We start from the raw sequence: 12,497 nt of genomic DNA on the forward strand, positions 1-12,497 counted from the left end.
TCCTGTTCACATATGCGCTTGATAAGTGTTGCTGCTGGGTGTGAGACTGAGATATGGTGAGGGTGGTACCGGCGCCTCACAAGCGCTGCGGTTAAAGCTTTGAGAATTTCCCCAGAATGTGCCGCTCCATCTGACTAAAACCAAACCGATGAGCTCAGCAGCAACGTTTCAACAATGCGCTTCCATCATTTACGACCAACACTGATTGGACAACCACAAAAAAAAAGATGGCACTTTCCCCTTTAAGCTAAAAGCTTAGTTTGGTTTTGATCCAATACCAGAGCCGGACCACAATATTGATCATATTTTTAATTTATTATTTAGAGCAGCTGACGTTATATCACGTGGAGGAGAGAAATGTGTCATTTATTTACCTCTGAACATATTGAATTACCACCAAATAATTTGCCAAACATTGGTCATTTTTCCCCTCACTATTCTTGTTATTACTTAATCACATGCATGTTAAAACAACAACGTTGTTGTCCATCCGTCCCCATAAAGATATTAGAGAGTGGCGTCCATCTTCTCATCTAATTCTCAGCGAATTAGAGAAAGTCAAGCTTGTGTGACCTCCCCTCTCTTGATTTTAAGGGTGCTGCTGGAAATATTCAAGTGGCCATTATTAAACTCACTTTTTAAAAAAAATATATCCACACGGTTAAGAACACGTGGAAACAACATTTCCCCAGTTATGTTGAAGTATATCATCTATCCCTTGTCATTTTAATCCAGAAATGATGGGGCTGTTTGTGGCCTTGAGGTCAGAGACCTGAGGACCTGATGCTTAAATCCGTGGACCATCCAGGAAAATGTACCAAAAGAAAACTGCTCACTTCTTGCGAAACCCATTCTGACTTCTGCTGTTGGCCACCGACACATTGATTTTCCACTCCGATGTGAATCAGCATGAGTGCTCCACTGATAAAAGGTCACAAATAGAGCAACGTGCTGATGTCTTGTGGTGGCGTGACAATGATGGAAAATCAGATCTCAGCCTTCTCTGGTGCGAAAGAAGCCTTATACAGGATTATCGTGTCCAAGGCGGTTCCTTTAATTCCTTTCCGGCCCGAGCTGAGCCACTTATTCAAATGTTCCTGATGTGGCAGTCAGGATCCTGGAACTACTTTTTTCCCCATCAGGCAAAAGTCTGTACCTCCTTGACACGAGTCTCAGTCATGTGAGGGACTCCTGACCCGACATCGGCCTCGTTTCCTGCTCCTCTGGGACTTGCGAGACCTGCAGGGAGATGATCGTCTGTGCTGTCAGTGTTCGCTCCCTGAGGGGAAAAAAGAGAGTTTAAAAAAAAGAAGAACCTGAATTAGCCCTATAATGAGCTCATGTGCCCCCTTTTGTGGTTTTGTGGGGAAATGTATAACACTTACAAGGGAAATATTTTTGACTGTGGCTTCATCCTTGAATGATGCAACAAATGCCCAATTTAATCTGTCATAGTAGTAGCAGTAGTCATAGTGATATCGAACATCTGCAAATCACTCACTTTCACCCTTTTCTTTCAATCAAGTGACCTTACCTTGTCATTAATCACCCTTCTTCAAAGAGATTTTTCATCTTTTTTTGCTGTTGAATTCACACTTACTTAAGTGTCTGGACTTAGATTTGATCATGTTTTTGAATGTTTATTGTTGACAAGTGTTTTAGTTCAGATAAACAATAATAGGCCAACAGCAGAGACAAATCACACCTCTAAAGCAGCAGATATTTTAGGCGATAACCTGTGTGTATTTACTTTGTTTGGTAACACTCTTACATTAAATATGAAGCTACAGTTACAGGTGCTTCTGAGCATTTTCCCCAAAAAACTGTCTATAAATGACTGTGTGTGTGTGTGTGTGTTCTGGTTGCGGATACCAACATTCAGGTTTATCAAACAATAAAATTGAATAAAGTGGGCACAAGAGGAGAGCTCTGCTATCATCTATTTTTTTGTGGGTTATTGCTTATTGTGCATGAGGGAAAAAAAACTATTCTTTTTGGAATTTAGGTATTTCCCCTATACTGCGTTCAGTCATTTCACATCACTTCATGTGACAGTGTTAACTTCAAGAGTGGAAATTTAAGTTAATAGATTTTTCTTCCACTGGCATGTTTTTGTTAATGCAAACTTCCCCATGAATCTGTAAAAGAGCACGCGCTCAGACACTCATTCCACTTTGATACCATTTTCTGACACGTTGTTATGAACGGTTAATACATAATGAACTAGTATTTTATTCATCATTCTAAAACAGAGAGCTCATTTTGGGTTGCCAAGTTGTTAACAAATGCCACCAATTGATACTCGTGAGCATTTATTCGTGACTCAGCAGCAAGTGCGCTTTAGCAACCTGGCAACCCAACAGTTGCTCCCATTAAATGGTGCCAAAAGAGAAAATGGTACCCTGGTTTAAAGTAAAGACTCATTCTAATGGAGGCTGGGACGTACCGTGTTATGTGTTGGGTGTGTGGCCAACTGCCGCGCACAGTCCAGCCGAGGAAACTCTTCAAGTATCGGGAACAACAGGGGAACCTGTGACTCAACTGCTCCAAAAGTTCCTCTTTACGCAAACCGTAAACAACCGGCGCAACGCACTGCGCCAAGCTGAAGAAAGCAAAGATAACCACGGCCGCCAGCTCTTTGGTCTCCGGCTGGATGGCCCTCCGGTTGATCAACACCGACAGCACGAAGTTCACAAAGTTGGGGAGGATGTAAACCGCCAGCTGGCTCCCGTGCAGCGCGATCGTCCTGCACCCTGCCCGGTTGCGCCGGTTCACCACCCCCAACCGCCGCCCCTCCACCAGTATCCTCACGTAGCTGTACAGGATGAGCAGCGTGCACAGACCTATGAACAGCATTTTCTGCAGAATACCTATCGTCAGCTGATCCCGGCCGCAAGTCCCGTTATAGCCGGTCCCCGCGGCCCGGGAGTCCGGCTGCAGGAGCAGACTGAGGGGGATCACCAAAGCCACGAGCCAGGTGAGCGCGCCCAGCAGCCAGGGCCAGCGGCTCGAGGCGCAGGCGGAGGTGTAGCGCATCGGGTGGCACACCGCGCAGTAGCGGTCCAAAGCCATCGCCGTGAGCGTCAGCATGATGTTGGAGGCGCTGCTGATCAAAACGGTGATCATGGCGAGGCACGCGGAGCGGACCGGCCGCGCGTCCAGGTGGATCTGGTAGTAGAAGACGCTGCTCATCCCCAGGTGAACCAGGGCGGACACCAGCAGGTGGAACACCAGCACGAAGCGGGCGTGACTCCGGAGCCGCTCCACGCGCACTATGGTCCAGTTGATGACGAGGTTGAAGAAGAGCAGCACCGAGAAGGACACGGTGGACACGTAAAAGCGCACGCAAGTGTAGTCGCCCACCTGTGATGAGCCATTGGTGTTGTTTGCTGACATTATTCCTGAACTGGGCTCGGTTGGATCTATAGGATGATGATGATGATGATGATGATGATGATGATGATAGTAGCCAGTGGAGTTGATGGGAAAAAGAGATTGTCCGCCGCATGATCCTCTCTCACTGCTGTCTCACTGAAGACTGCTTCAATGAGATCAATCTCTCTCTCTCTCTCTCTCTCTCTCTCTCTCTCTCTCTCTCTCTCTCTCTCTCTCTCTCTCTCTCTCTCTCTCTCTCTCTCTCTCTCTCTCTCTCTTAATTTGTACACTTCACTTCACCTTCTACACAGAGCAGTGACAGGATAACGGACAGCTGTTTTATATTGCACTATGCTGCCACCTCCTGGTGTGAGCAGGAACAGCTGGCCAATCAGAGGCGCGGGTTGAAACCGACACCGTAATCAGGCAAACTAATTAAAACCACCTGTGTGGGATGTCCTATGGGTGTCCAGGGCCTGTGACAGGAGCCGGGCCCTGGGGCCATCCCTGCCAGACCCCCTTTGGACCCCTGAGCCTGAGCCTGAACCTGTTTGGTAATATACCCATGTCATGGCCTTTCAACTGGCGCCGCTGTCAGGCCATACCGTGTTTTTCACCTGTCCTACGTAATAATCTCCGCAGCCTCACAGGGTCGCTAGCATGGCGTGGTGAGTCCTCAGCTTCAGTCTCATACTGGTTTTGTCTCTCTACAATCCACAGACCTGTAGGTGGCGTCTACAGGCTTCCCTCACGTGCCCGCAACTTCATTTGTTTTGTTTATGTCATTTATCATTTTATTTAAAAAGGGTATGCAAAAATAAATGGAAATGTTATAGCCAGAAGAGGGATTTTAAGAGGCAGGATGTGTTTCCTCTTGAAAAAATTGTGTATATTCCACCCACTAATCATGAGACATCACACACACACACACACACACACACACACACACACACACACACACACACACACACACACATACACAACCTCCTCCACTGCCTCTCCCATATATTATTCTTTAATACAGTATGACAATATTAATCCTACTCATAGTATGGCAGCCATTCAGGAATAGTAATCCTAAATCCTCCTCTTTGCTATTCAATGCTCATATCATTTTACACAGGGAGTAGTTTGTAATAACCTAAATTGCATCTACTAAACAACATTTTTTTGTGTTTTATCATTTGTGAACACAGTTAAATCGTATATGTCTCAATCTTCCCGGTCTGCTAGAACGACTTTTAACAATACTTATAACTCTGGCCCAGTTGTTATGAGTAATCTGCTAAGTTTTTTTTCCTCATGCAAATTGTTAGTTTGCATCTTCGTGTACTTTTGCATCAGCTGAACGGGTTAGATGCAAACTCCTGCTTGTTGGTTCAACAGAGACTTGTTATCACTCTTCCTTCTTCTTCTTTTCTTTTCTTTTCTTTGCGCCATTATTGATGCGCCATGTGTGGGTGGGATTAGAGGAGGTAGGGTTTATTGAGAAATAGAAACAGAAACACACCTCCACACTTACAGCTCGGTGCTGGATAGACTAAACCTTCTTTAGAGTTTCTACACAGCTCACGGAAACCAGATAAAAGGTAAGAAAAAGTCTTTATTTTAGCGTAAATAGAACAAGTTTGAGTCTTTGACCGATGCTGAGCCTGCAGTGAGCTTATAACAATGTAATATGAGGTGTAATTAGGTCAGCCAGCGACATTGGTTTATTTTATCGTGTCTGTATGTTAGTTAATTCACTTGCTAGTTGCAGTGACAAAAACAGATTAAGCACTTAACGTTAGAAAGAAGGCGATGCTTTGAGTTTCTCATAACTCTTGTTCTCGCTCACAGTTGTCGGCTCGCTTGACCACAATAACCATAACAACCATAACTTAAACAAAGGAAACAGTGTACTCATGTAAAATCGCAATTTCTATCAGTGTAGTCGTATTTTAATAAAAACATTTATATAAAACACCGTATTTTATTTGACTGCTATATTTGCTACATGTACATTGCAGTTTCAAGAGAGCAGTTTTAACTTCACATGATTTCTTGCGTCATACTTTTCAATGATTTACCCTGATTTATTACAACTTCAAGGAATAAAACAATTAAGCTAGTTAGCTAAGTGGCAAATCAATGTTAGCTTATCTTGACGCTAATTCATTTAACTTTGGTTAATCCAAATCTGCATTAACAGTTATACAGAGCTCCACAGTTTTTTTGTAAGAAATTAAAAACTGAGCACGGGCCCAGTCGGTTAGGAAAATTGCCAAATAATAGGGTTATAACGTCAAAAATGAATTAAAATTATGAATTGACCCTAAATAGTCAGCACATGGCAGCAGCTAGCTTGAATTTCTCAATTTAGCTCTACTGTTAGCTAGCTAGCTTGAATCTTTCTGAAACTCTCCAAGATGACTGTGTGATTTCTATGACAGAAAGACGAACTTCGTGCTTGCTGGAGCTGCTGTTGTGATTCAGAAAATAAATTATATTCAAAATGTAGCAGAATTTAACTTGAAGCTAGTGCCACACCTGACATTAGCAAAACATGACGGCTAAGCTAAATAGGTTAATGCTACACACCTGGTTTTTAGCTAGTTGTGAGTAAACTATCAGAGAATTCAAGCATACATTCAAGTTTACTATAAAGTATTTAAATTGTGCAAACAAAGCATATGCACAAACAGGTGGCCATCTTAACTGCATTGATTGTGTGGTCTTAGATATAATTTATAATTTTTGTTGACTTACTGTAAGACATTTTAAGGCACAAGGACACCTGAACTACATAATATTCAGAAATAATATTGCTAATGGATAAAGTAACCATACAAGATTGCATGTCCTGCAAGCTAAATATCCCACAACACCGTGAGGCAGAAATACTGTAAACCACCGGATTCTCACTAAAAGGGACTCAGTAAGGAAGACTGGATTTTGACCTAATGGCCAATGCCCCCCCCCCCCCGCTCTTCTTCCCCTAATAGCTCATCATCTTTACAATGACAATTCCCAGGCTTTGTACCATTCAACCATCAGTATTCTAACGACTCCTGACCTCAACTACACATTCGTATGTGTTCCATAGTTTGCAAGCGTTCCTCCGGCAGCGTCTACACAAAGGACATCTTGTTCCTTTGGGACACAGCGCGGGGCGACACTGCTGCAGTCCTCTACGTGAAACCTACATGATGTGACCATTCATAGCTTTATGAAAGTGTGACTGTGAAGATGCATGAACTAATTCTAACCCAAAGGAATGTTATTGCAAGATTGTAAAGACATGGTCACAGGGGAACGAGTGCAGAGGTGCTGTCACCTTTCCCAGCATGCACCTGTCTTAACGAAGCATAAGAATACCAGCTATTCCAGTGTGTATGGACAAGTCCCCTGTGCCCCCCTCCCAGTTTCTCCATTTCTGTTTTTGTATCCTCCAGGCATGGCCGTCGTCCACCAGCAGCCCACCCAGGTGGTGACAGTGATGACCACTGCACAAAGCCCCGGCACATGGAGCACTGGCCTCTGCGACTGCTGCAGTGACATGGGCACCTGTAAGTCAACCACACAACGATGCCGCTCACCACTTTTTGATATTCATCTCAACAGGATGCGGTTATCAACCTGCTGCATGCACTCAAATGTTCCATCACAAACATTAGTGGCAGAGAGGCATCTGATAAGAAAATAATCTCACCATGAGATCCATTTAGTAGCTGTTCTGGAGCTTTTGATTATTTCACACAAATTTTCATCAGAAGGTGGAGTTTCAGAGTTTTCATAGAGTGTTAGATGTTCAATATTAGCCACAATATTCAGCACATGAAGTCAGAATTCATATATTCAGTTTTGCCCTCTCCTCTTCTGCCCTCAAAGGTTGCTGCGGTCTTTGGTGCTTCCCTTGCATGCAGTGTCAGACGGCCGGTGATTTCGGCTGGTGCTGCTGCATGCCACTCCTGGACGTCTGCTGTGTGGTGTCCTGCATACTCCGCTCCTCCATCAGAGAGCGCCACCACATCCCCGTAAGGCCGGCTCAGGGAGGGAGGGAGGGAGGGAGGGGGCGGTTTACATTCGGGGAGGGGGTGCATGGCTTAAAGTGTCGACTATGGCTGGAGGAAAAAAAATGTAGGAGTAGCAGCAGGGGGCGGGGCTTATCGAAGGGTCAGTTGAACTCTAGCCACCACTGATTTTGTTTGAGTTTCGTCTTTCCTCTACAAATCACTCCATGGAGAGATTGATGAGTTTAATTGTCAGGAACATAAAGGTAAAGAGTGGGGTAGTTTAATGTCTCCAGTCACAGCCAAACATGTAACTGAAAGTGAGGAAGTTCTCGTGTCGAAGCTACCCATGACATCCTGTAAGAAAAGCTGTAGTTGAGGTGGTTGCTGTGGTTACCTTTGAGCCAGCGTGCAGCGGTGAGATGCCACACTTCCTCAATTTCCTCTCTCTAGATACCAGTCAATGTGCATAACCACACAGCAGTTGTTTACTACTTTTAGGCCCATTAGTGTCATTTTGAACATGCCATGATTGGAGGGACAGTATGGAGGATTTGTTGGCATCTAGATTGCAACCAACTTCATGCTCTTAGATGCTTGTTTGGAAAAGGAAATGTACTTATGACTTCTGGTGACTAGTAGTTCTTTTGATTACCAATGTTGATGCACTTATTGTAAGTCGCTTTGGATAAAAGCGTCTGCTAAATGACTATAATGTAATGTAATGAAATACCCTCCGCCGTTCATTTTCCCCCATCCAAGACGGCGGTAACGTGAGATGCCTCGTGCAAAACCAGTTTAATGCCTTCGCCTCACAAATCCGTACTAAAATAACATTTCGTCATGAACGACCCAAGTTAGACCGCAAAGGGCAAACCTGGCTGATACGCGGGGGAGGACTTTGTGATGTAGATATGAAGGGCTCATTGTGAGCTACCTGTGCGCTCTGTGTTCACCTTTATAAAGGGAACAGCACATAGGAAAAGTCGAAAAGTTCTTAGCACAGGGGACTTTTCGATGACAACAGGCACAATCGGTTTCGGTGATGGGGGACAATTGTGATGCATTTCTCATTGCATCATGACTTTGAAGGCCTCTCCTTTTTTTATTTGGACTTGTGCACTGTACATAATGTGCACAATAGCCGGTGTGTGTTAAGGGCGTTGCAGTAAGAGCATTCAACCCTCGGTAAAGCACACAATGGTTTGATACAAACATCATGGAATAACAACTTACCCTCCAGTTTACAGCCTTGTCCTGTAGTCCTCTGAAATGTCAGCCGTTATGGGAGCTTGGTTAGCACCTGATTGAGCTCATGACACAATACATTTAACAAAGTTTGACTGAAAATTATTATGGAGAAAATGATTAATTCTACTTGAGGCAGAAAATGTGTTTTCATTTTTCTTGGTTTTCATGTAGAGTTGAGTGTAAAATACAAATTTAAACTCATTTCGAGTGGTTCACTCTGCTCTGCTCTTCAACCTGGAGACCAGAGTGGAGCTAAAAGGAGAATAATCCACCAGTTTGACACAAAGATTACTCCAAATTAATGCTAATGTAGCTTCATATCTGTCTGTCGGAACAGTTTGTTTCTACCGCCTCCAGAGGTAAAAAAAATATGAATTAATAATACTACTCAACTCAGCTGCAGTCAGCAGAATGCAAACAAATGTGGCAACTACAAATTTTATTGCAATATTTTCAGTGTGCTTTGTACATATTCTTTGTAAATAAGTAACATCATTGTCTTGTGACTATATGTCATTCATTTGACCAACATTTGGATTTATCCCCCCCCCCTCTCTCACCTTTCTCTCTCTCTCTCTCTCTCTCTCTCTCTCCTCCCTCTCTCTCCTCCCTCTCTCTCGTCTCTCTCTCGCTCTCCTCTCTCTCTCTCCCCCCTCACTTTGTCTCTCTCTCTCTCTCCCCCTCGTCTCCCTCGTCTCCCTCCTCAGGGCTCGTGCTGTGACGACTGCTGTAAGTTGTTTTGGTGTTTCCCGTGTGTGTGGTGCCAGATGAACCGTGAGCTGAAGATCAGGGGCAACCAGGGGCCTCAGACCTCAGTGGTCACCACACAGGTCATCAGTGGATAGGACACGCCTGTTGAGGCCAGAAGACATGTTTGCCTTGTTGCCTACTAGTTAGTATTCTTAATGTTCTTATGCCTACACAAAGCTGTATACTTAAGCACAGCAACATCACATGTACACCAATCGTTAGCAGTTAGCACTGAGCATCATAAACATACGTTTTATAATAACGATGAGCCATTTGTAATAGATTGTTTTTGTAGACTTAATGTTGCTGTTCAAAGCCTGAGATTCACTGTGAAGTTTTGAGTGGAATATTATTGATTAATATCATTTGGATGTTATTATACTGAATGATGTCAGCTCAGATTCTTGTCTGACCTTTGAGACCTGTTGGCCAGTATAATAATAGCTGTTTCAGTTAACAAGCTCCATCTTGCAACATATTAAACTTCAACAAAATCACATTGTTCGGTCAATCAGCTAAAACTCTCCTGTTGAATTCTTTTTTACGGAGTCTTGATCACAAACGCTTTGCTGTTTCTCACTTCTCTCTTTTCTGACCTTGGGACAGTTTATAAAAATGGTGATTGAGCCTTGTGTTGGTTTGACACCTGCTTCAGCACCACATGACAGATAACAAAGAGACTAACCAACACTACATCACTTTCAATTTCAAAGGGTAACAGTCTTACAACAACGAGAGAAATGACAAAGAGGAACCCAACAAATAGGGATGTTGCAGATGAACAGGAGTTTCTCAGATAGTAACCATGTTCCTTTTGTTTCTTTTTGTAAAGTAATACGTTACACAAAAAGTTTGTTGTAAAATCATAACCAAGTCCATACCATTAGCTTTTTAGCTCAGTTCCTTGGTTGTATATTATCATTAACTCCCCCAAAAACCCTTTTAACCTTTTGGACCCGAGACCGATTTTTAGGGGGAGGAGGAAAAGAGGAAGAACCTTAAGGAGAGCAAGAGAGGAGGAATCCTCTCCCAGGATGGACAGGAGTGAAATTCAGAGCATTAACAAGGCAAAAACTACTATTTGCATTGTTGTAGTAAAGTAAAGTCTGCCAGCCTCTGCTTATTGAGCACCTTTAAGCCACTTAAGATCAGGATGCCAATAATATTGATGCGAATGCAAAGAAGCAGGGGAGCTCTTAGAGGTTGAATATTAACAAAAACATCCCCGCTATCTAATAAAAGGCTCAATCTGGACACGTGGACAATACAGCTCAGGGTGTGCAATGCAATTATTCCTTTTATATGCCGGGGCCGAAGTTCAATAGCCTTCAGACATATCAGACACATCAGGAAATTCAATTCTAACGGATAATCTTTTTTTTATGATGTTGCTTATCGTCTTAAAATATTCCACCGCTTTGGTCCAGATTGAAATAGCTCAATATCTTATTTAATATTCATCCCTGATATAGTTTTCCCGTTTGAAACACTAAGGAGTTGCAGCTGGGACTGAGGGGAGGAAATGAGGGGAAAGGGGAACATTCTTCTTTCTCTCTGTGGACTCTCCCACTCAAACGGGAGTCGAGTCTCTCTTGGGTCAACTATGTAATCGACAGGACCGAAAACACTTCCTGCTACAGCCTCTCCCGTTGCCTGGTCATCTCAGATTCATGGAAGAGTCTGTCGCTTCTTATTTGGAGACGTCTGTCGGATTCTTCTGTAAAATAAAGGAACAGGGTTATGATTCTGTTAAATTACAATACCCTGGTAATGTGGACACAAACCACACTCCTAATGAACGCTGATGTTGCTCCCTAACTCCTGGATGTGTGAATAAGGAAGGCTAGTTGCTGCCAACACATCTACTTTAAAAGGTTTGTTTCTACTGCCCCCAAGTGGCTGAAATATATCGCTGAAGGTTTATAGCGCCATCCATCATCCATGTGAACTACAGCCAAAGCTCCAAACACAAGACTGGAGCTTGCTAGCGCTCCCAAATGAACTGACACATCTTTAAATAAACACCAGACTGAAATAAAATCAAAGAAATCAATTTGTTATGCTCCTTTTTCAGTGAACATATTTTGATTTATAATTGACGTAGACACAAAATGCTCATTATTCATTTGCACGTCTTCAAAAATGTGACTAGATCTCAATTTGATGTAGTTAAATATAATATATATATATATATATATATATATATATATATATATATATATATATAATAATATTTTGCCCTTAAAGAGAGTGTCAGCACATACAGGAGATGTGGCTTCGTGACACCACAAACCACAACCAGCAGTGTCACCCTCTAAAACGCCCCAACAGGAAACGAATGAGCGCCTCAGGGCTGTGGTGGTGTTACACGTCAGTCCAGTGAGAATAAGCGTAGGGAAAAATGGTGAACTGTATCAACAACAACAACTAATTCAACGCTAAAACACAAGAAACAAAGGAGCACAAATGAAGCCGTGTTAACATCTGTTTTACTGCAGAGGGCAGCGTTGGACTATAAAAACATTGAACGTCAGTCACGTTTAATAAACACACTGATGAAGGAATATACAGCCGCATAAGATTTATTTGTATGTCTTGGTTTAAATTATGGGATGATTTTGGGGTTACAGGTTCAGCAAGTACTGTTAATTAGATTTCCATAGGTTGTATGCTGTGCTATGTACTTTTTATATTTACTTTATGTGAATTGCATTAGCTGTTAATATGTAGTAGGTCCTATTCAATTTGATTGTTACTCTACTGTCAAACTATATAGCGTTTTGATGTGCTTTACATGTGTATTACTAGATATATGTAAATTTTTAAGACTTAAAAACTACGCCCTGCAGGCTGTGGTCAGAATTAAAGTATGGTACAGTAATATAGCAACTAGTTAAAGTCATAATTTCAGAAACTGATGAAGGAATATGCAGTTGTGAAGATTTGATAGTAAACACTCTGCAACCAGTATGATGAAATTGGCTCATTTACAGGAAGTGAAGTGCAACTGTGGGACTGGATTAAAGCAGCAGGTGCCACTTCTCATCGGCGTTTACTGGTCAGAACGGAAGCTGTATTTTCCCCTTTTTGCGCACCCGTTAAAGAAAGAGGAAGTTTTCTGAGTGCGTT

The 12,497-nt window shown here is 42.8% G+C and overlaps 2 protein-coding genes across 2 annotated transcripts; one reads left to right on the plus strand and one right to left on the minus strand.

The window, feature by feature from the left end:
• Positions 1 to 296: 296 nt before the first annotated feature.
• Positions 297 to 3,608, minus strand: zgc:194312 (uncharacterized protein LOC794943 homolog). The gene is made up of 2 exons (XM_068713870.1): positions 2,447 to 3,608; positions 297 to 1,279 (listed from the first exon to the last, which is right to left on the minus strand). The coding sequence occupies exons 1-2, from the start codon at positions 3,394 to 3,396 to the stop codon at positions 1,177 to 1,179; spliced, it is 1,053 nt and encodes a 350-aa protein (XP_068569971.1). The 5' UTR covers positions 3,397 to 3,608; the 3' UTR covers positions 297 to 1,176.
• Positions 3,609 to 4,834: 1,226 nt separating this feature from the next.
• ponzr1 (plac8 onzin related protein 1) lies at positions 4,835 to 9,865 on the plus strand. Its single transcript, XM_068713331.1, has 4 exons — positions 4,835 to 4,964; positions 6,810 to 6,923; positions 7,246 to 7,391; positions 9,326 to 9,865. The coding sequence occupies exons 2-4, from the start codon at positions 6,812 to 6,814 to the stop codon at positions 9,461 to 9,463; spliced, it is 396 nt and encodes a 131-aa protein (XP_068569432.1). The 5' UTR covers positions 4,835 to 4,964; positions 6,810 to 6,811; the 3' UTR covers positions 9,464 to 9,865.
• Positions 9,866 to 12,497: the final 2,632 nt, after the last annotated feature.

Source organism: Cebidichthys violaceus, unplaced genomic scaffold (assembly GCF_023349555.1).
Source record: "Cebidichthys violaceus isolate CVI_PGR_0920_01 unplaced genomic scaffold, fCebVio1.0.p SCAF_19, whole genome shotgun sequence".
In the NCBI taxonomy this organism is placed as follows: domain Eukaryota; kingdom Metazoa; phylum Chordata; class Actinopteri; order Perciformes; family Stichaeidae; genus Cebidichthys; species Cebidichthys violaceus.

Bases quoted from the DNA above. Each gene is read 5' to 3' on its own strand.
- zgc:194312 (XM_068713870.1), bottom strand. From the start codon at position 3,396: ATGTCAGCAAACAACACCAATGGCTCATCACAGGTGGGCGACTACACT. The intron at 1,280-2,446 runs GTACGTCCCAGC...TTTTCCCCTCAG, and splicing joins CACACCCAACACATAACACG to GGAGCGAACACTGACAGCAC.
- ponzr1 (XM_068713331.1), top strand. From the start codon at position 6,812: ATGGCCGTCGTCCACCAGCAGCCCACCCAGGTGGTGACAGTGATGACC. The intron at 6,924-7,245 runs GTAAGTCAACCA...CTGCCCTCAAAG, and splicing joins CTGCAGTGACATGGGCACCT to GTTGCTGCGGTCTTTGGTGC. The intron at 7,392-9,325 runs GTAAGGCCGGCT...CTCCCTCCTCAG, and splicing joins GAGAGCGCCACCACATCCCC to GGCTCGTGCTGTGACGACTG.